Source organism: Lynx rufus, unplaced genomic scaffold, assembly GCF_022079265.1.
Source record: "Lynx rufus isolate CCGP_SWC_20201006 ecotype Redwood Valley unplaced genomic scaffold, mLynRuf1.p SCAF_4, whole genome shotgun sequence".
In the NCBI taxonomy this organism is placed as follows: domain Eukaryota; kingdom Metazoa; phylum Chordata; class Mammalia; order Carnivora; family Felidae; genus Lynx; species Lynx rufus.
Window position 1 is genome coordinate 110,266,632 of NW_025814856.1, and position 25,413 is coordinate 110,292,044.

The 25,413-nt window shown below is 38.9% G+C and overlaps 2 protein-coding genes across 2 annotated transcripts in view; one reads left to right on the plus strand and one right to left on the minus strand.

The window, feature by feature from the left end:
• Positions 1 to 10,815, plus strand: part of TSPAN13 (tetraspanin 13) — a 31,851-nt gene extending 21,036 nt beyond the window's left edge. The window contains exons 2-6 of the mRNA XM_047096258.1: positions 1,315 to 1,482; positions 2,189 to 2,269; positions 2,900 to 3,013; positions 4,243 to 4,356; positions 9,736 to 10,815. Coding sequence (XP_046952214.1) covers positions 1,315 to 1,482; positions 2,189 to 2,269; positions 2,900 to 3,013; positions 4,243 to 4,356; positions 9,736 to 9,810 — 552 coding nt within the window. The 3' untranslated portion in view covers positions 9,811 to 10,815. The remainder of the gene's footprint in view (positions 1 to 1,314; positions 1,483 to 2,188; positions 2,270 to 2,899; positions 3,014 to 4,242; positions 4,357 to 9,735) is intronic.
• A 5,431-nt stretch (positions 10,816 to 16,246) lies between these two features.
• On the minus strand, positions 16,247 to 24,110 carry AGR2 (anterior gradient 2, protein disulphide isomerase family member). Its single transcript, XM_047097172.1, has 7 exons — positions 23,972 to 24,110; positions 23,695 to 23,758; positions 23,524 to 23,576; positions 22,985 to 23,058; positions 20,676 to 20,739; positions 18,213 to 18,296; positions 16,247 to 16,797 (listed from the first exon to the last, which is right to left on the minus strand). Exons 1-7 carry the CDS (start codon positions 24,108 to 24,110, stop codon positions 16,748 to 16,750), a joined length of 528 nt encoding a protein of 175 aa, XP_046953128.1. The 3' UTR covers positions 16,247 to 16,747.
• Between the last annotated feature and the right edge of the window lie 1,303 nt (positions 24,111 to 25,413).

Sequence of the window (25,413 nt, forward strand, 5' to 3'; positions counted from 1 at the left end):
GGAAGACACTGAGTCCATGTATCTCCCTAACTTGGTTCTGTCACACTGCACACTGTTTCTTTCCTTCTCAAGTTCTGCTTTATGATAAATGGATAAAAATACAAATAGGTGTCCTATTTGTCAATGTTTGGCAGCTTTGCTTGTGTCTCGACACGTGTAAGAATTTTTAGATACCAGGATATTTAAAATTTGTGTTAATAAACTGTAATTACATATGGAAAATAAAATATTTGAATAAAAATCCATTTGAGTGACTGTTGATTTATATTTCACAACAAATTTTATTGGGTCTTGAAATGGTGCTAGAAAGTACATTTTATGATTTTATGTATTTTGATTCCTCTCAATTGTGTTACACTGTCACCTGCTCCAAGAAATGGTTGGCTCTCAATTGAGAGCCATCCCTCCCACATACCTGTTTGAGCTTTATCTTCTATCAGTTCATCATAATCTTTCTAAGGCATGCTCTTTATTTGCTCTTTTAAAGAAGTAATTGTAACTTTGAGTTTTACAGGTAAGTTTCACTTACCTCTTCACTTGGTTTTATTTCATGAGTAAATGATTAGAATGTAAAATAATTTCTTCTTGCTCACAATGCCATTTTACTCAAAATAGTGCAAGTCTCTTACACTGTTTTTGTCCTAAGAGTTTTAATGATCTTTCACTGTCTGAATTCAAATAGAATACATAATGACATCTAAAGAAGTTATTTTCAACAGTTCCTTGAGAAATTTTGGACTGTTCATAAGGCCTGGGTTCTGAGATAGGTTTCAGGGCTATAGACAGGTAAGAAGATGGGGGCCCATTCTCAAGGTGCTCTGAGTCTCCCAGGAAAGACAGGCTTGGTGACAGAATGTGAGTGTGTTGAAGGGAACAGTAGAACCATATTTAAAGAACAGAGTTTATTAGGGATGGGGAAGGTTACAGTGCAACTGGGCTTTGAAGGAAACATAAGTGATTACCATGTGAAGAAATCAACATGTTGGACTGAGATGTATTGGCATTGAGAAGTTCTTCATATGCCATTATTTCAAAAGCATAGGGAGAAATCATGTAGAGCTTAGTAAACCAGATGACCTCTGAGTCTCCGTAATAATTTCATAGATTATTATTTTTTTTTTAAAAGCATGACTGATTTGTTAAAACAACACTATCTACTAAGATTTGGGTGTATTCTAGTATTGAGTATGAGCAGTCATTTGTAAGATACTGAAAAATGTTCTTGATATTATTATATAAATTGATGTTTTTCTCCCCTGTTTCTCTTTCCTTTTTCCCCTACCCCATCCCTGGCCCTTTTGATTGTTTTTGCAGTTGGTTAGTCTGTTGCTAATTGGAATCGCCGCATGGGGCATTGGTTTCGGGCTGATTTCCAGCCTCCGGGTGGTCGGCGTCGTCATTGCAGTGGGCATTTTCCTGTTCCTGATTGCCTTGGTGGGGCTGATTGGAGCTGTAAAACACCATCAGGTGTTGCTTTTTTTTGTATCCTTTTTTAAAAGCCGAATTTTTACCCCAGTTGAATTCGTTCTTACCTTTATTGATTATTCTTTCGATAACTTACAACGGATTTGGAATTATCATTAGGAAATTAATTGCCAGACAGCAACTCCTAGCATGCCCTATGTGTATTTGTTGTGTAATCACAACAATTTGTTGTGTAATCAACATTAGGAATGTTTCTTAATGGTGAAATTACTGTATGTTCATATGTTTCCATTTTCTCCTTTTCACATCGTGAAGAGTGTATTCTGAGAGTTCAGGATAGTCCTCTTTATGTGTTGCAAATTCAAAGTTAGGTTGAACTGATTCAGTGACCTATAGACCCGTTCTAGAAGGTTAATATTTGGTTGAGAATTTCAGTGATTGTTTTTTAGATTTAATAGTAAGAAATCTTACGTATGTTTATCTATACTTATTTCTTGTTTTATACATGTAAAAATGTTTATTATAATCTAAATGAAGTTCTGGTAGATCAGCTGTTAGTTAAATATTAGTATTTTTTATTATGAACTTATACCTACAGTGTATTAATGAAAATAACAATCGTGTGTCTTCTTTTTGAACTTTCTCTAGGTGCCATTTGTTCTGTTTTCTGATTGAATCCCTTCTAGTACATTCTGATGTTGTCAGTACCTCTATTTTATATTATTTTAAGAGTATCAAGAAATGCCTTAACTTCAATTCTCAGTACATGATTATTCTCTTACTCGTATTTGTTGTTCAGTTTTCTGTATCATGTGCTTGCTTAGCCCTGAACGAGGAGCAACAGGTAAGCAAAGGCATTTATCTCCAGCTTTGTTAGACCACATAGGGTGTGTAAGAAAAAAGGGGGAGAAATGATTGGAATATAAAGTAACTTGCTCAGAATGGCATTTCACTCCACATACCTAACATCTTTTGTTCCTGATTGCCTTCGTGGGGCTGATTGGCGCCCTGAGACACCATCAGGTGTTGCTATTTTTTGCATCCTTGAAGTAGAATTTTGCCTTCCCTGGGTAAAAAGTGCTACTACTAAAAGATGTTCACCCAGTCTTTCCCCACCATTATGCAATGAAACATTTGTGATTCCATTCTAACAACTACGCTTTCCAAACTCTAATTGGTAAAAGAATAAGGATCTCTGGGGCAATGGAAAATTTGTCTTGTTTCAGTCTGAGAATTTTTTGAACTAAGTGCTTTTTTAAAAAATGCATGTAAAAATTGAGACTTTTCATTCTTGGGATAGACACAGTGCTTTAATTTTTGTTGCAGATTCAGTTCTTGCCCTTTGAAAACTTCTAATGGTCTTCCAAAGAGTATTTATTTTAGATACTCTCAGTATTAAAAGTTGCAGTCTCTAGCTTTATACATTTTGTCCAGGGATAACACATTTTAATGCATATACTAATGCATTTTCTAGGGTCAGCTTCTCGAAGTTGGTTGGAACAATACAGCAAGTGCTCGAAATGACATCCAGAGAAATTTAAATTGCTGTGGGTTTCGAACTTATAACCCAAATGACACCTGTCTGGCTGTAAGTACAAAGCATAATGTATTTTTTGGAGATGTATTGCATACAGATGAATAATGATTACCATGAAAGAAATGGATTTTCTGATGCTCAGTTGTATTTTTAAAATGCTGTACATACACCATGGACATTATTGTATCATTTGTCTGTCCTTAAGTATCTACTGCTGAGAGTGCTAAATATCCCAGGGCCCTGCCAGACACAGATGTTTCTGGTTCTGCCCCTAATTCATTCCCATTCAACTCTTCCTAAAACAAGTTGTGAAAGAAAAGTAAGAGCCCATCAGCCTTCAAGATGCAGAGGAGCCGTACAAATATATTGGTTTTGAAACATATCAGGGTAGTGGGAGGAGACCTGTCTATCCTAAATTGTGCTTTTTAACCATTTAAATGTCACGGGAGAAGGATATGTGGATCCTATTTCCTCCCTCCCTCCTTCCCCATTACAACTTCATGCTCCTTCTGTGTGGGAGCTGAGCTAGCAATGGGCAAATTAGAGCCATACTGTTGTCCCAGGCCAGACCCCTATATGAGGTTGGAGTTGGAGCTTAGCTCTCCTAGGAAGTTCACATGTGTTAAAATTTTGGGGGAAACTCCTATAACCATCTCTCTGAGCCCTGAACTGGCTTGTCCCTCAATGAAGCCTCTTTCATGGGATTATTAACTTTCTACTGCTGTGGAACACACGAACAACACCCGTGTATTATCTCAGTTTCCATGGGTCAGAAGTGTGAGTGTGGCTTAGTTGGGTCTTCCACTTAGGATCTCCCTTGGGGGAAATCAAGGTGTTGGCCAAGGCTGCAGTCTCATCAGAGGCTAGGGTCCTCTGACAAGCTCAGTGGGTTCTTGGCAGAATTGGGTGTCTGTCTGGTGGTTGTAGGACTTAGGTCCCGTTTTCTTGCTCTCACAATATGGCAGCATCAAAGTCAGCTTGATAATTTCCATTCTGTTAAGATGATATCTTATGTAACACACCGCAAACATGGGAGTGACTGTCTATCGTATTCACAAATCCCATCCACAGTCAAGGGGGGTGATTACTCAAGGTGTGTACACTGGGGGTGGGAATCGTGTGAGCCATCTAAGAATTTAGGACAGTAGTAAATAGCCAAGGCCCAGACTGGATATAATACTCAGCCACTCATTTTTATGTGGGTTCAATTTTTATCGGCTTTTTATAACTGTACTTTGAAATAAAAGTCCTCTTTTTTTTTTTTTTTTAAATTGATACAGAGCTGTGTCAAAAGCAGCCACCCATGTTCACTGTGTGCTCCAATAATAGGAAAATATGCTGGAGAGGTTTTGAGATTTGTTGGTGGCATTGGCCTCTTTTTCAGCTTCACAGAGGTATGTGCAAATAACTCGCTATCTTTCCACTTTTGTCATAGGGATCCATTTTATATGGCAAGAGAGCATTACATTTTACCTTAGCATGGCCCTTAACTTTTGTAATGTATCAATGAATATTTTCACTGAGACTTAGTATTATAATTGTTTGAACCCTGGCTTGAAATCAGAAGACCTCACAGATATAGCATGAACTTTAGACAGGGTGAGATGCTTCATCATTAAATCATTTAAAATTTAATGAACTAATAAAATGAATTTGGACTGGTTTATTTCTAGAGTCTCTTCTATTTATAGAGTTGTATGATAAATTATAATTTTAAATTTTGGAATAGGTAAGACATTCGTACCGTTTAATATATATAGTATATAACACATACACACATATACACATATAAAGATAAGCTTTGAAAAATTGCCTTCCAAACCCATCCTCCGTTGTTCCTAGCCTTCCAAAACCTACAGGTAAACAGTATTATTAATTTCTTATTTATATAACTTGTATTAATATATTTTTCATATTAATACAGTTACAGATAATATATGTGTCTGTAAGCAAAACCACACTCATATTGTTTGATAATTGTAGAGGAATGCTAATTCCTTTTGCATTGTCTTTATTAAATTCTCAATCTCTGTGGACATTTCTTGATAAAGCTGAGTTGGCAATATGTACCAAAATTTTTTTAACTCATACATTATTTTGAGAGAGCGAGCGAGAGAGAGAATTCCCAATAGGCTCAGCACTGTCAATGCAGAGCCTGACATGGGACTCAGACTCATGAGCCGTGAGATCATGACCTGAGCCAAAATCAAGAATCAGGCACTTAACTGACTGAGCCACCCAGGCACCCCTATAGCACATTATATATGTGCTATATATTATGTATTTTATATATAATATATTTACATATATATATTTATATGTTATATACATGTATATATGTTATATATTTTATTGTTTTCAGTTTCCTTTTTTTTCTCCTCGTGAGAAGAAAAAATTCACACTTGGCTGTTATTTACAAAGTGGAGATAAAGACCAAGGTTAATATTCATTTTTTAAAAGAAGTCTCCCCTGACATCTCTTCCTATTCTAAGCATTTTTTCTGTTTCACTTTTTCTCAAGAAAGAGCTGTCTAGTGGGTTGGTTGTGACATCGGACAAGAAAATTGATGTATTGTTTAAAAACAATTTTGTGCATTATTTCTTCCTTTCCTTTAATCAGTATGATTTTTTTTTCCCCATGAAACAACTTAAAAATACAGATAGAAAAAAATCGGGATGAGCCATCTCCATTACCCCATTAGCCAGATTCGACAATTATCAGGATTTTGCTACTTGGTTTCCTTTTTATTTTGGGATTTATTTTGAGAATTTAATTATTTATTTTTTATTTTTTTTAAATGTTTATTTAAAAACAAACCATGGGGGGGCGCCAGGGTGGCGCAGTCGGTTAAGCGTCCGACTTCAGCCAGGTCACGATCTCGCGGTCCGTGAGTTCGAGCCCCGCGTCGGGCTCTGGGCTGATGGCTCAGAGCCTGGAGCCTGTTTCCGATTCTGTGTCTCCCTCTCTCTCTGCCCCTACCCCGTTCATGCTCTGTCTCTCTCTGTCCCAAAAAAAATAAATAAACGTTGAAAAAAAAAAAAATTAAAAAAAAAAAAAAAAAAAAAAACCATGGGATCATGACCTGAGCTGAAATAAAGAGTTGGATGCTTAACCAACTGAGCCACACGGGTGCCCTGAATTTGATTCTTTTGAGCAGCTCCGTTTTCTTCTCATCAGGTTACACTACCTTCAATTATGCCTATTTTTTTTTTAATTTTTTTAACGTTTATTTATTTATTTGTTTTGAGACAGAGAGAGACAGAGTATGAATGGAGGAGGGTCAGAGAGAGAGAGCGAGACACAGAATCTGAAACAGGCTCTAGGCTCTGAGCTGTCAGCACAGAGAGCCTGATGCGGGGCTTGAACTCACAGACTGCGACTTCATGACCTGAGCCGAAGTCGGACACTTAACCAACTGAGCCACCCAGGCGCTCCACCTATTTTTTTTTTTCTAAAAACAGACTTTATTTATTATTTTTTTGGAGCAGGTTTTGGTCCATAGCAAAACTGAGAGAAAGGTACAGAGATTCCCATATATCCCTGCCCTTAGAAAGGCATGCATAGTCTCCTCCATTGTCACCATTACTCACCACAGTGGGACATTGTTACAATTGATGAACCCACAATGACACATCATAATCACTCAAAGTCCATAGTTTATGTTAAGGTTTACTTTTGTACATCATGTGGTTTGGACAAATGTATAATGACATGTATTATAATGACATCATTATAATATCATACAGAATATTTTTTGCTGTCCTGCCCTGTAGGTCTTCTCTGTTCTGCCTATTCATCCCTCCTACTGTTTGTTTGTTTGTTTATCATTTCTGTTAAGAATATAAACTCTTGAGTCTCAGGTATCTAAGAGCTAAGAAGACATTGTTCTTTCATAGACTCTTGCTTTATATTTTATATACCATGTCCTTTGAAACCTGGTTAGAGATTTTAAAAATAATTATTCCCACATGATATTTTCTGGATAGTAAATATTTTATAGGTACTCTCACTTTTCAATTTTTTGTTGTATTCAGTATTTCACCGAATCATAGGGATGAGGCTAACTAACCGAACCAATGATTTCCTCTCATAGGTGAAACAGAATGATTTGATTTGAACTATTTATCATGCCTGAAAATAAACTTAAACCCTAAAAAAACCATTTAGAATCTGAAAAAAAAGTTAAAAAGTTAGCACACGTTCTTTGTAGAAACCATAGAAAATACAGAAAATTATTAAGATGAAAAATTACGTGTATTTACTAAAATTACAAATACCAATCTTTATATTTTGGCATATTACCTTTTGTCTTCCTATATTTAACAAATAAACATAAAGCATAATATATAGGCTTATGACACAATTTCTATGTTGGTGACCTGCATTCTAGATGTAGGTTCTAGGATCAGCCGAGTTCATGATCCCTTCTAGTCAAAGTTACCCTTGAAAATCTTCAAATCATTTTAAGCAGCTTTGTAAACGTAAAATCCATTATCTAACTTTGATCTTTTTGCACTTTGGGTGTGGCCTCCCTTCCAAACTCCCTGGAAATGAGGGATGAGATAGTGGCTCAACAATAAGGCAAAAGAAGAGACTGTCTCATTTTGTCACAGCTGAATTGGAAGAATTAAGTTTTGGTAAAATGTGGCCTCCGATTATGAGGGTCTAATTTTACCCATTTGCTTTGTTTCCCCTAAGAACTGTAACGTACACTATCGGCATATATCCAGGGCTGATAGAATATTTAAGGGGCGTCTGAGTGGCTCAGTCAGTTTAGCATCCAACTCTTGATTTCTACTCAAGTCATGATCTCCTGATTTGCAGGATCCGGCCCTGTGTTGGGCTCTGCAATGACAGCAAGAAGCGTGCTTGGGATTCTCTTTTTCTGCCCTTCCGTCTCTCCCTCTCTCTCTCAAAATAAATAAGTAAACATTAAAAAAAAAATTAAAACCTCAAAAATTCTCACCAAAAGCTCTTCCCGTGTGCAGCATTTCTGAGGCAGGGTGAAGGAAATGATGCTTGGGCGGGTTGGGGGGTGTCCACGGAGTTGCTCTTTGACAACGGGTGTGTAAATATTTCAGCATTGTAACAACCAGCCTGGTTGAAGTGGTAGGTGGAATGTAAGCCTGGGAATGGCCTTCAGCACATCAGATTTCACATACAACCACAAACACTGAGAGCATCACTCCAGGTTTGAACCACGGTTCTAGCACTCATGACCTGTGTGACTATCACTCGGTTATTTAGCCTCTCTTGGCCTCAGTTCCTTTGCTGGTGGAATAAGGATAATAATGATAGTTCCCATCAAGTAGGGTGTTTGGGAAGTTGTTTGAATTTGTAAAGTGTGAAGAACAGAGCATGTCACAAAGTACTCTTGAAGTGTTAAGTAAATTCCTTTTCTCCCCCTGTCGTATTAATTTCAACCCAAACTTTCCACTTCCTTAAAGTAGACTTATTTTTCCTTGATTCACCTCAGCGATCGTAGTTCCATCAGCTCTTACGTGTTGTAACTAATCAGTGCTGGTCGTCAATTTTATAACAACACCAGGGTTATTATTGTGGTAAGGGAGAAAATTGTGGAGTGATCGTAATTCTCTAGAAGTAGTTTAGAGGGCTCATGAGTAGTAATGAAGTCAAATATACAAAATTTAGGTGAAAAGTTGTTACAGATCTAAAGTGGAAAATATAATTTGAAATTCATTTTGTTCTGTTAAATTTTTATATCTTTTCAGTCTAGGAATTTTTGATTATTTTAAGTAAATCAACTTTGAGAGGGCAGAAACAGAATGAACACATTTCTTAATTTAAAAAAAAAATTATGTTGGTTAACGCTTTGGTAAACCTGGTGTAAGAAACAGCACAATAACAACTTAGTACTTTTCTAAAATTACGGATCTTTGTGCCCTTCGGGAGGTAGGAATTGTAACATTTTTTAATGATCTCCATTAGCAAAATTTGTTACTGTGGGGTTTTTGTTACTGCTGAATTTTCCCTCAACTCAGCTTGTTTCTGAATTATCAGAATATGTGATATTTTAGCTATCCAGACAATTCAGTGTTTGTAATAGGTTCCTAGTGCTGCTCTAACAAATAACCACGATTGGAGTTGCTTCAAGCAACACGGGTTTATGATTTTATGCTGCTAGAGGTCAGAAGTGTCACATGCAGACTCCTTCTGGAGGCTTTCTGGGAGAGCCTGTTTCCTTGCCTTTGGCAGCCTCTAGAGCTTCCTACAGTGCGCAGCTTGTGGCCGTGGCCTCCATCTTCGAAGGCGGCACGTGGACTTCGCCTCCATCGTCGAAGGCAGCAGTGCAGCATCCTTTCTCTGACTGTCCCCTCTGCATCTGTCATCACATCACCCTTTCTCTGTGACTCTGATTTTGTTTGCCCTTCTTCCTTCTTATGATTACATCAGCCAGCCCACCCACATAATCTCCCTGTCTCAAGATCTTTAACCCAATCACATCTGCATAGTCCCTGTTACCATGTAAGGTAACCTATTCTGTCAGGTTCTGGGGATTATGTTGCAGACATCTGTGGAAGGCCATTATTTGGCCTACCACAGTAGTCATAGTAATTGTTCTTAGGGCCTCTAATTTGGGCTAGTCACTACACTTTAAAAGGAAAAAAGAAACCTCTTCCTCTTTGAACAAATAATGCAAAGCGCTTCAGAGGTCCAGAATTATGTATTGATGCACTGAAGAAATATATACAACTGTTACTTTCTCTTTCTTTTTCTTTTTCTTTTTTTTTTTTTTTTTTCTTCCATTCCAGATCCTGGGTGTTTGGCTGACCTACAGATACAGGAACCAGAAAGATCCTCGTGCTAATCCTAGTGCATTCCTTTGATGCGAAAACAAGGAACATCTTTCATATTCTGATCTTGTTCACTTTCTCTAACTTAAAGTTCAGCTAATTTGCCTGTTTAAGGAAGCAGTATCTGAAAAGTTACATTATTGACAGTGGAATTATATATTTTTTATTCTTACGTTTCTCTAAATGTTTTCCTTTTCCATTGCTGAAAAAAATTAGATACTCGTGGTCTCCTCTGAACCTCAGTGGTACCTGTAATCTACTGTATTCACAGTGTCTGGCACTGTCCACTGTGGCCTTTCTTAGCATTTTTACCTGCAGAAAAACTTTGTATGGCACGATTGTGTTGATCATATTGTAAATCTAAATATACATCTCACTGGAATAATTAATTGTATGTAGCACTGTGCTGTGTAGATAGTTCCTACTGGAAAGAAGAGTTGACATTTATTAAAGCCAGAAAGGGTGAGATTCTGTTAGGTTAAATTCAGTAAGGGAAATCCAAATTCCCCCATTTTTCTTTTTCTTTTTTTGTCTTTTTAGGAAAGTTGTATTGTGAAAATTGTTAACATAAAAGTGATAATTTAGTTCCAGTAGTCTTTTATGATTACACTAATGTAGCCTAGAAATAGCTATGTCTTTAGGAACGTGTGGTTTAGTTTTTGATTCTTATAGGTAAGTACAAAGGAGAAATGGTCTCATGAATGTTCTGATGTGTAACATTTGCTTCAGGTTTCGAGATGTAATGAGTTTGGGAAATTGAGAAAGTCTAGCTATGTAGCCTTCTTATTCTTTTATAATAATTTGAAGTCCAAAAGACTGCATTTTTAAACAAGTTACTATTAATGCATTGGCCCATGTAGCAAAAAGATATTTGATTATCTTACAAATTGTTAAATACCTTTTTCATGAATTTTCTCAGTATTGTGACAGCAACTCGTCAAATCCAAGCATATTTGAATGTGAGCTCTCATAATTTGAATTTGAAATAGTATTGTGGTTCTGTGGATTATGTTAAAAAATTAAAGAATGGAAACCTTTCTTTGTGTGTGAATGTTTCAATTAAATTAATGGAAGAATTGCTAAATGAATTCAGTGAAATGGAATTCTTTTCTTTATTGCTTTATTCGCTCTGACCGACAGTCCAGTCCTGCCATTGTAGTGTATAATCTAGCCATGGAAATGAACTCCCAGCATTGATGTCTACTGGTAGTCCTCCCCACATTCTTTCTTGAAATGTTTCAGTGTTTAATATTTTCTCCACATTGAGAATTCTCCATAGCGTTTTTTTTAAAAGAGAAGTCATTCGTATTTATTTGTGGAAAATGTGTAAGTTCCTTCATATTATTGACAGTTCATAAGTTCTTGCATTCTATGTGCTATATAGTCTTTTATTGGTAATTGTCACGGCGATGGGTTTTAGGCCAAGAAAGGGGGCAAATGGTCGATATATAGAATTTTAGAGCATTTGGTGGTGGTGTCACCTCTATGACTCTGGAAGACGGGCTGATCTTACAAGAAAACCAAATTGTGCAGTTCCCATGGTACTGTAAGGAAGGAAAAATAGTTTTCCCTTTGCTCTTCCCAGTTCTTGTCTTAGACCATGTGTAAGAAAAGTCAGATCAACAAGGGAAAAACAGGTTTATTAACATGAATATCTTATGTATACATAGGAAATACCCCCGAAAACTGAGAAACTCCCCATGATAGCCCAAGACATCATCTTAAATACTGTCTTTAGCTAAAGACTAAAGAAAGGGGTGTGTGTTGGGAGGTGGAAATTGGAGGGAAGGATAGTTATAGGGGTTAACAGGAAAAGCACTGTAAACAAAGGCACGTCTTGTAAAATGGGTTTTGGTCAGTGACTTCTACATTGCTACCTTTCTTGCGATTTAGAGTCATTCTCTTCCTGGTGCAGAGAAGGAGACACCTTTACATATAGGGATTTCCTTTATAAATGTAAATTTTCCTTAAAGAAGGATTAACCTCTACTCTCATTGCAGAACTGCTCCTGTGTCCTCTTTTTTTCAAGAATAATCAGCTCAAGGGGTGCCTGGGTGGCTCAGTTGGTTGAGCGTCTGACTTCAGCTCAGGTCATGATCTCATGGTTAGAGGCCTACATTGGGCCATCTGCTGTCTGCAGAGATCCAAAGATCCTCTCTCTCTCTCTCTCTCTCTCTCTCTCTGCCCCTCTCCTGCTCATACTCTCTCTCTCAAAAATAAACATTAAAAAAATAATCAGCTCAAAATAATCTTTATGTCAAAGAGTGGCATAGTCTGCTCTCCTTCAATGCCACATTGAGCCCTGGGCAACTGTAACATTGTTCCTACTTACCCCATAAGATGAGATTGGAAGTGATGCATGAAGCAAGTGAGATTTTTGAACACTGTCTTTACTTTAAGGCATTTTGTATTTTCCTCGTTTGCTTTGTTAAATTTGGAAGTTCCCTTGAGATTCTGGTATCTCTTGATGTAATACATACTTTTCTTGGTACAAAATGATTATATGTGGAAAGGGCTCTTCATAGCCCTGTTTGTGCTCTAATTGCAGTGACCTTATTTGGGTCAACCCAATTACGAATCAGGGCCCGGGAAGCATGAATCTTTAGGGCTACTAAACTATAGCATTCTAAGAGTGGGTGGTAGCTAATGATTAACGATTCAAGAAATAATACATTCTCAAGTACCAAGAGCAGCCTTGTTAGATTAATCTGGGCCTGCTGTTCCCTTGGGCAGATCTGAAGGTGATGGATTGTCTAGCCTCTTCTGGGAGGTCTCCTGTGGATCTTTGTTTGTGTTCTGCAGGCAGAGATAAAGCTCCCATTGCACACTTTATTATAAACCCACTGGAAAGGCCTCTGAATGGGTCTATCCTGAATCCCAAATGGCCGCTAATGCGGCTACAGAAGTCAGACTGATCCCAGCATTACAGGAGGGCCACTGCCTACGTGCACAGAGATGTTGCCACAAACACACGGCATCAGAGGAGGGTGAATTTCAGATCAGGGTCAGTCCTTGAGTTACGACAAACGGCTGTCATGCACACTCAAGACTCTAGTGCTCCTCTCTTCTAAACCTAACATTTATTTTAAAAAAGAAGCTACACTTGTTTTTTAAGTTTCTTTTTTTCTATTTACATATTCCATTAAGAGGAATATTTATTTCTTAGAACATTTGCCCTGTCAACCTCGATATGAAGGGTGAAATTTTAGTTAATATTATGCTAATACAAGGGAAAATGTGAGGCTATAATTCCTAAAATCAGAGTTCATGTAGCATACATTCATCTCAGATGCTCTGTGATCTAAACAGTGACTTTGGTATGAAAACCAGTTCTGCATGTTCAGCCTAACTAATATGCTACTGAGTACAACCGTGCAAAGAAAAGAAAAGAATCCAGAATAGTGGCTTAAAATCTTAGTTCCCTTATGCCAAAAACCTCCTCCTACCTTTTTTTTTTTTAATATTTGTTTATCCCTGTTTTAGTTTATGTGTCCTTTTGAAAATGCACTGAGTAAACGTATGAGACGATTTCACCTCATAGCTCGTATTGCACAAATTAGAATCACATTTTTACACCGTATTTTGTGAGAGAAAAACACTTTCAGACATTGTGATTGTACAAATAGGATCATTCACATGTCTATTTTATTATTAGAGTTGACAATAAAGTTAAGTACCGCGTTTTTCAGGTTTCTGGAAATTCCAGGGGATTTGTATGGAGTTGCTATGCACTTGTTATGCTTGGGGCTAGCAGTTAATTTTCCACCTGACAATGCCAAATGTAATTAGAGTGTGTGTTATTGGTCAATGCTTTCTGAACAATTTTAAGGGAGCAACTCAGTAATGCCCTTTACCCCACGCCTCCATTCAACCCCAGAGAGAGAGAGAGAGAGAGAGAGAGAAGAGAACAGAGGTCTTCTTGTTTGTCGTGATCACAACCGGGCAATTGTAGTCACTGAAATACCTCTGGAGATAGTGGGCAAGGGGGAAAATCAGACTCCTGTACCATGTGCCAGGCTACTTCTCATCCGTCTCCTCAGGAAAATCAGCTTTTGGAATTCATTTTCAAATGAGGGCCGGAGGGCGTTGCTTGGAGTTAGAATATATGGCAAACAATGGACTGTGATACCACTCGGAGGGTGAAACCACCTTTGCTTACTTTCAAGTTCTTGCGTTTTACAGTTTAGGAGGTCACAACTCGACGAGTGGCTTTTTCAAAGGTTAGGCTCATTTTACTTGGACTTTGAACTCTGACTCATTGGTGAGTGACTAAAGAAAGTTCTGTTCTTGACACAGAGCATGTTTTAAATTCTCCGCCAGCTCCTGTGCTCACCAGTGATTGCTAAATATAAGGACCTTAGAAGCTACTTAGGATTACTGACTGCATGAAACACACAAAAAACCAAAACAGAGCTAAGCAGTCATAGATGATCATTTGCAGCCTGAAGCTCTTAAGCAGGTGAAAATGGTTTAACTAGGCATGTTGAACATCCGTGTAAATGACTCACAGGTGATTTATGTTACCAAATTTTTTCCTAAATTACTTTCCCTTTTTCCACCTAAGCCATGGGGCCGCCAATAAAACTGAGAATATATATATATATTTTAGTGTGGTAAAATACACATAGCATAAAATGTATCATTTTTAACCATTTGTAAGTGTATAATTAAGTGACAGCTACATTCTAGCTCCATCCACATCATTGCAAATGGCAAGACTTCATTCTTTTTTGATTGCTGAGTAATATTGCATTGTGTATATATATATATACTTCATCTTCTGTATACATTTATCAGTTGATGGACATTTGGGTTCTGTCTATAGTTTGGCTGTTGCTGATAATGCTGCTATAAACATTGGGGTGCATGTACTCCTTCAAATCTGTTTTTTTTTTTTTTTTTGGTATCCTTTGGGTAAATACCTAATAGTGCAATTGCTGGACTGTAGGGTAGTTCTACTTTTAGTTTTTTGAGGAACCTCCATATTGTTCTCCAGAGTGGCTGCAAACTAGTTTGCATTCTCAACAACAGTGCGAGAGGGTTCTCATTTCTCTGCATCCTCACCAACGCCTGTTGTTTTTCTTCTGTTGTTAATTTTAGCCATTCTGACAGGTGTGAGGTTGAATCTCATCATGGTTTTGATTTGTATTTCCTTGAAGATGAGCCATGCTGAGCATCTTTTCATGTGTCTCTTAGCCATCTGGACGTCTTCTTTGGAAAAGTGTCTATGCACCATGAGCTTTTTCATCTTCCCAAGTTCACAGTGCACACCTGGTAAACAATAACACCTGCCTCACCCATTCCCCTTAGCCTTCAGCCCCTGGCGAGTACCATGCTCCTTGCTGTGTTGGTGAATCTGACTATCCAGACACCTCATGTAAGTGGAAACATTATTTGTCCTTTTGTGACTGACTTATTTATTCACTTAGCATAGTGTTTTCAAGGTTCATCCATGTTGTAGTATTTGTCACAATTTTTTTTTCCTTTTTAAGGCTGCATAGCATTCCACTGTATGTGTTTATCGCATTTTGTTTATCCATCCATCCACCGATGGACATTTGGGTGGCTTCCTCCTCCTGACTATGTGACAAATGCTGCTATGAACATCAGTACACAGATAGCTTTTCCCTGCTTTCAGGAGCTTGGGGGACATACTCAGAAGTGGATTTACTGGATCATATGGTAATTTTGGGTTTAATTTTGTAAGGAACAGCCATATATATATATTTTATAGTGGCTGCGCCATTTTATGTTGACACTGTGCTACCAACCTTTTTATTCAGCTGTTTGAAATAATACTCCCTTGACCTACAGCATTCTTCCAATTCTGTGTAGTTAGAGAGGTTGTCAACATATGCTTTCGCTTAAATTTATTTGAACACAAAGGAAAGATAGGGAGATGGCAAGAAAGGGTTTGTTAGAACAGGCTTTGCTGATGTTTCCATATGCTTAAAGCAAAAGTTTGTGTGTTTGCATCTTCTCTTTCTAACCTGTGTGTGCACACACTTCCTGCTTTTGCCATTACAGCACATATTCTTAAATTCTTTTTCACTTATCCTTTTGTTTCTTCATAGTGTTTATTTTTATAGACAACATAGTGCCCTGTGAGTTCATAAACTATGTAACCATTATATTTCCAGGTTGCCTTTTTTTAAAAGTATGTTTAAATAATGTTGCCATTGGCATCTTCACAGAAGTCTGTTTTTCTTGAATGATTTTGAGAGACCAAATGTATCATAAGGCTAGTTCTTAGCATTTCTTGAGGGTATGTTCAAGGGTGCAGATGTTCTTTGAATGACCTTTTCACTGAATTAGTGCTCTGATGGAGAAAGCTGTCTGCTAGATGCTTTCTCTGAGAGGGTTAAATTGTGCAATATCTAACTAAAATTGAATTCTTAAAGTGTGTATAAGGAGTTCCCCACCAGGGTGGGGAGGGGTTGTCTTCAGTTAGGTGCCCAATCTTCTTGGGATGCCTTTGTACATATTCTTTTACACTAACACATATTCTGTTTTGATGCTTCTGTTGACTAAGCTCATGACTATTTTTAGGCACCCAGTGACAAACTACATAATAAGGTGAGGTGACAACTTTGACTGTCTTTGGTCTTCCTTGCTCCAGTGAAGTTTGTCTTGTCTCCTCTTTGAACATTTTGTGTGTCCAAAAGTCCTATTTGGTGAATGAATTAAATAGCTTTTCTCTGAAGGACTAAGTTGGGGGAAGAAATAACATTGAACACCCCCAAAAGGATTTATTTTTTTAAAAAAAAATCATGGCTGACTATGGTAGTATGCAAGATTGTTTTCATACATATATACTTCAAATTAAAAAAAAGTAGCTGTTGTAACAATAATCCTGATCTAATTAATCAGTGTGTCCCTCTGTGTTCCTGCATTCTCCAAAGTCTTCTAGGATCTTCTTAAGTCTCAAGGCCTGACACAGAAGGAAAAGCTTGCAGATGTTGCTTTTTCTCTACAATTCAGTCTTCAGCAATTTGAGCGCTTTCTTCATGTTGTCAAGCACTAATGGGGGAAAAGGTTGCCACAGTCAAGATGCCACCAGCAATTGTGTTGATAGATCTAGTAAACCCCTAAACTTGGGTACTTTATTCATTGTCTAAATGGGGTTCTATTTCATGATAGGGTGAAGAGTTGGTAAGTTTATTATGAAATTTTTTCCCAAAAGTATATGAATGGCTTTTATTTACATTCCAGTTCTCTTCCAATATTTATTACATGCCTTTTCTACAAAGCACTGTGATATTACCTGTGCAGGATACCTGCCTTTAAGGAGTCCAAAGTCTGATTAAGATATATGCTCTTATCTCGAGAATGTCCAGTGCTTGGAATGTGCTTCCCTGGTCCTCCCGGCACCCACCAGAGGCATTGCCAATGGACCATGATAATCTTTGCTGCTGCCCAGATGCAGCTTCACTGTCTTTCTCAGCGTAATATTTTAGGTCAATGCCGCTCAATAGACATTACTGTGATGATGAAAAATATCCAGTGCCGGTGCACTGGATACTTAAACTGTGGTTAGTGTGCCAGAGGAATTGAATTTTGAATTTTAATTAATTGAATGTTGAAGTGCTATGTGTAGCTCATGGCTCACATATTGGGCGATATAGTTCTACGCGGCCACTAGTCATTGAGCAGAATTGGTTCTTGGGATAAAGCCCAACTTTCTTCCCAGAAGGACTAATTAGATGTGACAACTAGGTACAGTCTCCCACTGAGGTGCTTTATCTGCACTGTCTTGTCTTTCCATTTTATGGCAAATCCAGGCAAAGTGAGAATCTTTCCAACTACTGGGAGCCGTCTTTCCTTCTGATCTTTAAAATTAAACTCAATGTCAACAAACTGGACTACGTTATTTCATTTTCATCTTTTGGAAAAACTACATAAGGCATGCAGATTACCACTATTACTATTGTAATAAAACAATTACTACTGCATTTATTCTTTGGTAGGAGTTATGGGATAGACTGCCTAAGGGAAAGTTGAAAAGCAGGTAATGTGGTCACAGAATCCTCCAAGAGAAAAGGATACCTAATCTAAATAGTCTTTCATTGAGATTTAAAATAAATGAGATCTAGGGGCGCCTGGGTGGCGCAGTCGGTTAAGCGTCCGACTTCAGCCAGGTCACGATCTCGTGGTCCGTGAGTTCGAGCCCCGCGTCGGGCTCTGGGCTGACGGCTCAGAGCCTGGAGCCTGTTTCCGATTCTGTGTCTCCCTCTCTCTCTGCCCCTCCCCCGTTCATGCTCTGTCTCTCTCTGTCCCCAAAATAAATAAAAAACGTTGAAAAAAAAATTTAAAATAAATGAGATCTAGGTGAGTATGATTTGCACAAGGCTAGTTAGGGTCAAACTGATTCTCCTCACCAGAGCTCTACTCCTAGAGCAACAGTAATAGGTATGTTCACAGGAGGTAACACTTACAGAGCGCTACATCTGAAGGTTCGTAAGCGTAGAGACGATTCGAGTATCTTCCAGTGATGTCAGCTCTAACTGTCAGGGATGGGTCTACAAAGAAAAACCAAACAGGAATGAAGTCTCTGTTTTCAAGTAAGCTCTGCTGTGTGAGGAAGCCTATGTGTTTGTCCGTGGCCCATGCAAGGAACACAGCATGTGATCTGTCTCACGGAGTTCCATGCCATCCACTCTGCATCCCTGCCAGTGGCTGCAGTCCCCCAACCAGGGCCCGGAGTATTTGACAGCTGTGGAATGCTATTTGTGGGAAAGGTTATGAACCCTGCTGTCCTATCTATAGCAACTCGAAAACAGAATAATACATACTTTCGGGGTGGTGTTTGGTGCTTTGGTGGAAACATTGGCATTCCCTACTAAAGAATTATTTTAAACTTTTGAAATGCTTATGTGGTAATTGCAGTGTGTTACCAAGAGCAACCTAGATAATTAGAAACCCACATCCAATGCTAGTTTTCAGAACCCAAGGTTGTTTTTAATCAAGTAAAGAATGCCAACCCGCAAGAGAAGCAAAGTTCAAATAAGCGTGTAGTTCCCCTGTTTTGTTTACTTTATTGTTATCTGGATACATTTGAAAAATAAAGACTTAAGAGTCTTCCCTCATGCATACATATGTCCCTATAGGTTTAAGTCCATTTTTTCATGTTTTGTATTTAACTTGAAGCTTTCAAGTTAACTTTTCACTTAATGAGAAAAAAAGGTATTTTAACAATAAGGTGTATCGAAAAGGGAGATGCTAGGGTCTACACACGTCTAGGCACCTTGTCTTGCAAGAGAAGATTGAAGGAGCTTAAGGTACATGTCCTGAAAATCAGATGAAGAGGTCGTGTGAGAACCAGACGCTTGTATGCAGAGTCTGTTGCTGGTACTTAAGTGGGCAATCTTTCATTTCAGAATGTTGGAATGGTACCAACTGACATTAATTACAGAAAGCAGACATCTATTTGTTCAACAAAGACTTAAAACCTATTATACTTCTGCTACGTGCACAGGATACAAACACACGGTCTACTCTTTGTAATAAATTAACATAAGAAAAGCTTTTTAACAACCATTGGCTCACAAGCCATGGCCTGCACCCTGGAACCACTAAGACAGCTTTAAGAAATACCTCCAGCCTCCCCCCCACCCCCTCCCTGTGCCTTCCCCTGCGCAAGATTCTGATTTAATGGGTTTGAGATGTGGCTGGGCAGCTTGAGTTTTAAAATCTTCTAGGTGATTCTAATATGCAGGCAGTGTGGAAACTCCTGAGCTGGAAGAGCAAGCAAGCTGCCTGAGGTGGGGTTTTTTGGAAGGCATTGAATGTGGGTTAAAATGCCCTTAGACAGGGATACTATGAAAAGAACTCCTGCACAGAATGTAACTGGGTGACCTATAAAGTCCCGGTTTAAGGGCTCTCAGTTTTCTAAATGCTAACAAAATGGAATCTGTACTATTAGCTCCAGTTCAGCTTTTTTCCTTTATATCCCTCACTTGTTCCTCTCCCCTGTTAATGTGCCTTTAGTGAGTTAGATGGTCCAATAGTGAGTTAGAGCTCAGTGAGCGTGGGCTCTGCCATGGGGTGGATTTATTTATACAGTGTCCTTAAATCACTCTGACTTGGTTCAAAGCCACTCCCAATTCATTTGTTCAGTCGTTTAACAAATATTTATTGCCAGCCTACCAGGGGGTCATTCTGCAAATAGGAGGGTGAGAAGAAACAGACACAGTACCTGCCCCCAAGAGCGGTGGTCCTGTGGGGGAAAATATATACTAAACAATCACCCACTAAATGCAAACTTATCACTGAGGTAAGTGTGTCTCTTGAGAGGAACATGATGTCACAAGAGCACATAGTGGGGATTGTGCCAGGTCAGTGAACGACAGGGATGACTGGGGAGTTAACTCGGTGATGGGGGAAGTGCATGGGGGAAGCAGGAAGACCTTTCCAGCAGACAGAAAAGCACCTGAAAAGTACCGGTGGCTGGAAGGAGCATGACTCCTCTGATTTCTTTTATTCCAGTGCATCTTCCTCACTTGCCCCAAAATAATTATCAAAAATGTCAGAATGAAAAATCCAACATACGAATTGGAAGTTTGCCAGATGAAAAATAAGTATTTACAGGCCTGGTGTATTCAGGAAAATGGGCAGTGCATTTAAAGAGTTAATGGGAATGCTTCCTTTTCAGATGTATTTGTGACAGGACATGATAAGTTAATGTTAGCAGATGAGAAACAGACGAGGAAATAGGTAGAAGCTTGAATTTTCTAATGAAAATAGGTTGAGAAGTGTAAAGGAATGTCATACCCCTTGTTAGGGCATGACAATGGCAATGGCCATGACTGAATAGCAGGTGGGGAGGGGGAGTCGAGAAGAGATACCGCAGCACGTGGGAAATGATCAGTGTGCTTAACCTCATTGTCACTTTTACTTACCAACAAACATGATTCTGGGGACATACTGGCCATCAGGAGAAAGGTGTTTATCAGTTGTTTCATACTAAGATTAAAAGAAAAGACAGCTTTTAGTTGGTCTGTTCTTTAGTTGTTTTCATACTTGTTAATCCAGAAATGTGTCCGTTACAGGGCTAGGCATCTTGAGATACTCTAAGGCACATCTCTTCCACAGAGAGTTTATAATACACATGGGGAGGCAGGTTATACACATGAAATAATAAATAAGGTAGAACAGACTGTAATTCAAAACCTGATGTAGAGGGCTGAATGATAGGATCAAGAGGAAAAACATTCAAGAAGTGAGAATATGGACGGAGTTATAATGTTTGGGAAGACATGTTGGGTGAGATAGGAAATAGAATAATGAAAGAAACAGAAGTCACATTTAGAGAAATTACAGAAACAAACAGGCTTGTCTTACAGCACTTACCTTTAAGGAATGCACTGTCAATTGAGAGATACAGGTAGGAAAATGAATATCGAGGATCCAGTTGGTGAAGTGTTATGATGGAGGCTGTTCAGGTGAAGTGGGTGACCAGAACAGGACATTTAGCCCCGTGTGCAAGTTTTACTAAGACTTTCTGAAGTGAGTAGGGAGGAGTCTTAAAAAATGAACAGGAGTCGGTTACGTGTAAAATGAGGTCACTGCAGACAGTGGGGAATGACTGCACAAAGGTAGAAGAAAGGCACAGCACTTTCTGGTCTGACTATGTGTTTTGGGGGGATTGAAATATAGGGGATGCATGAGGTATTGGCGAGAGAAGATGCTAGAGAGCTGCTTCTGGGGCTGGCTCTTGAGCAGTCTTTCACACTATGCCAGTGTTTGCATTTGTTCATGAGTAGACAAGAACATCTGGAGAGATTTAGAAGAAGTACCATAACCCCAGTTTGGTTTTCGGAATCGTTACCCTGATGGCCATGTGGGACTAGCTGGGACTTATTTTGTAGGCACAGAGCCATTTAGCAATGCTGTAGTCAACTAGGCGGAGAAAAATTGTGACACTAAATAGTAGTCCTCACTCTACAGGGAAATGACCAATAGCAAGAATATGTAGCAGTTAGGCCACAGGGTTTCTTGACTGCTGAAGGTGAGTAGGAGATTGCCATCTAGAGTAACACTTACAGTGAAACGGAATAATGAAAGAAGAGCTCCTTGAAAATCTTGAACCAAGCTGATAAATTCAGCATTGGACCTGTTGAATTGAAGCTTAACTAATGCAATATCTGGACCACGATTGCACACACAAGTTGGAAATTGTCGCGTGTTTGGATGAGATGTGGGGATTACCAGTGTGTGGGCATTGGTTAAAGACAGCTGTAGATGAAGTTGTCCATAGAGAATATAAAATATGAAAAAGACAAGTATGTCAAGTAGAGATTCACCAAGTCACTAATACTGAAAGTTAGAAAGAGGAAAGTGAGCCCGTGGAAGAGTGCTGAGGAAGATGAGAATGTTCTTTGTTTTTTTTTTTTTTAAATGTTTATTTTTGAGATGGGGGGGAGAGAGAGAGAGAGAGAGAGAGAGAGAGAGAGAGAAAATGAGCAGGGGAGGGGCAGAGAGAGACAGAGACACAGAATCTAAAGCAGGCTCCAGGCTCTGAGTTGTCAGCACAGAACCTGACATGGGGCTCGAACCCGTGGACCGTGAGATCATGGCCTGAGCTGAAGTCAGATGCTTAACCAACTGAGCCACCCAGGCGCCCCAAGAATGCTCTTTGAAGAAGCCAACCTATGTCAACTTGGAAAGAAGGGGGAGAGAGAGAGAGAACTTGCAGTAGAAAGAACTTGCCGACAGAAAGCCTGACCAACAGGAGGGGTGTTGATGGTGAAGGAAAGTGGGAATGAGGGGAAGCTATTTTGCATGTAAAGTGATTTCATTTAGACCACCAGGAAACTGTCTCTCCCAGGGAGAGAGAAGACAAGGACTAAGAAGGACTGCAGGCAAAGGGGCACAGGAAGAGACTTGCGAAGACAAAAACCTTCCAATTATTATAGCCACAGAGAAAATCCTGACCACAAGAGCACATTTTTCAGACAAGCTAAAATTATTAATCACTAAATAAAAGTATATGCATGCGAGATAGATTATTAATGAACTATGTTTCTCTCTCTCTCTCTCTCTCTCTCTCTCTCTCTCTCTCTCTCTGTTTCTCTCTAATTTGTGAGAGGAGACATTTGGAACAGACCCCAGTCCGTGCCATGTGGCTAGAATGCATAGGAAAAGATGGATTGTCGATTTCAAATAATGAGTCATGGAGGAATGTCAGCAATGAAAAAAGTGAACTTACAACTAGATTGAGGAGGACGAACTGCTCTGCCAATTTCTGGATTTCTTTATTTTCAGCAAACACTTTCTTTAAAGCTAGAATACAAAGAAGAATCATTAAGTATCCATCTCATCAGTGGCTGAAAGCATTGCTTTCTATTGTATTTTAAGTTGTACTGTACTTTTATTATTTTTTTTAAATTTAAAACATGTGTATTTATTTGAGACACACACACACACACACACACACACACACACACACAAGGGGAGGTGCAGAGAGAGAATGCCAAGCAGGCTTCGTGCTGTCAGCGCTGAGCCTGATGGAGGGCTCAAACTCACAACGTGTGAGATCATGACCTGAGCTGAAATCAAGAGTTAGATGCTTAACTGACTGAACCACTCAGGCGCCCCTGGAGTTACTTTAAAATAGGTTCTTACTACATCAGATGTTATGTTTTATTCAACTATGCTAGGTGCTAAGGATATAAAGATGAATGACCTGAACCTTGGCCCTAAAGCTAAAAGCCTATAAAGGAAATTGTATTTAGAAGAACAAATTACCTTGACTGTGTGGGCATTCATCCAAGTGATGAATAATCATTAAGGGTTTGTTGCTGTAAGAGACAAAGAGCGATTGGGTAATTTTTAATGAGTAAGATTTCATGTACAGCTATGTATCACTAGGTGGCGCACTTGCGAGCTTTAGGAGAACTCTGTAACCCTCCTCTTTACCTTGTCTTGGATTTGTATAAAGCTTCTTCGTATGTCTGAGTCCAGATGAGTTGGTCACCCCAACCTAGAACAAAATGAACCAGTATATTTAAAGCTATTATAATTTCAGACTAAAAATGTTGAAAAGCAATGGTGAAGACTGGGATAAATATACAAAGCAGAAACACTGATAAACTTTGATGAATTTAGAAGAAACACATGCAAAAATATGTTTGGCACACAAGTCTCAGCTTCTCAATTAAGTGGCATTGGAAGCCGACCGGAAGCTCTCTCCTACCTCTGGAGAGGGTCTGGGGCAGTTTGGGTGCCGAGTCCTTTGTGTCCTTCTTAGCTCCTGATTTGACTGTGATATCTTTGGCCAGTGTGTAAGAGAGGGCGACAAGGAGCAAGAATGCTGACACTGAGATCTTCTCCATGGCAAATCTGATGTGGAAATAAGCAAAATATCAGTAAAACAAAAGGCAACGAGCAGCTTTAAAACCTTCAGACTGTATCATGGCCATGGGATACAAAGGAATTGAGGCTTAGCTGGTATGAAAAACTACCTTCCACATAATTTTCCTAAGAATACATAGTGTGAATATCTATTGACTTTTCTACTAACAGGCGTACAGCCATATGTGTGTGTGTGTGTGTGTGTGTGTGTGTGTATACTGATGTAGATCTCCATAGAAACCTACAGTATAGAAATAGGTATATAGATATTTTTTAAGAAAATAGATAGATGTATATACTCTTATAGCTAAAGGAGTTTACATTTAAGCTTTATATTTTGAAATTTTGAGTACTGGACAGCACCCTAGGGGCTACTCCTCCATTCCCACTACCCATGCCTGATGTTATAGATGAAGAGTCTGAAATTCAGAGAGTTGAAAGCTTAGGAGGTCTTATGGATCTTTCCATCTTGCAGGGCTGGCTCCCATTTTCCCATCCTGAAACAAGGGCCCTACACATACACACGTCTCCAGCCTTCTGGTAAAATGGGGGCATTGCCGTTAAAGAGTAAGATCTAAGTAAAATGAATCCTTATTTAAATTAAAACCTGCCAACTTTGTCGCTTCACTGAAAACTTGTACCCACATAACTCCCTAGTGTAACATTTACTCAAATTCCATTTTTAGTTCTGAATTGACTAAAATATGTCGATGCAAGTTCAGTCTACTGAGACAGTTCTTCGACTCTCTCCATGGGCCTGTATCAGTAGGTGACTGTGGGCATGTCTTTCAGTGCACAAAATATTCTATGGGACTCATAATACAGAGAACCAACCCATGGGTATCTCTTTGTTATTTTTTTTTCCCTTCCTGTATTTCACAGTTAATTCTTTGGGAAATCTTCACTACTACAAAGCAGATGCCTATAAGTAGGAAAGTGAACGGTAAGATGAGATCTATGAGTGAGGGAGGGAGAGAGCTAGCTAGTAAAGAGAGTTGCATTAGCAAGTTGCTGTGGTTATTGATCACATGCAGAATTGGGGATGGGGTTCCAGGAAGGACAAAGACTGAAATTGCTTAAACATATCTCACTAATATTGGTGTAGGTCTGAATAAATTCTGCAGAGGAAACAGGATGGGTTATCAATGGCTAGTATTTTTAAGCTGGGGGTAGGGGGGGCTTTCTCATGTTCTGATAGCTTGAGTGGAAATTGTTGTTGAGCGTTAGCTGTTTTCGAAAAAAAAAGCATTGCTAAGTTACCAAACCCAGATGATGGCTTGGATT

Excerpts from the sequence above, each read along its gene's own strand:
- AGR2 (XM_047097172.1), bottom strand. The coding sequence starts at position 24,110 with ATGGAGAAGATCTCAGTGTCAGCATTCTTGCTCCTTGTCGCCCTCTCT. Across the intron at positions 23,577-23,694 it reads TTATACAAATCCAAGACAAG|CAACAAACCCTTAATGATTA; the intron begins GTAAAGAGGAGG and ends TGTCTCTTACAG. Across the intron at positions 18,297-20,675 it reads CCCCAGAATCATGTTTGTTG|ACCCATCCCTGACAGTTAGA; the intron begins GTAAGTAAAAGT and ends TTTTCTTTGTAG.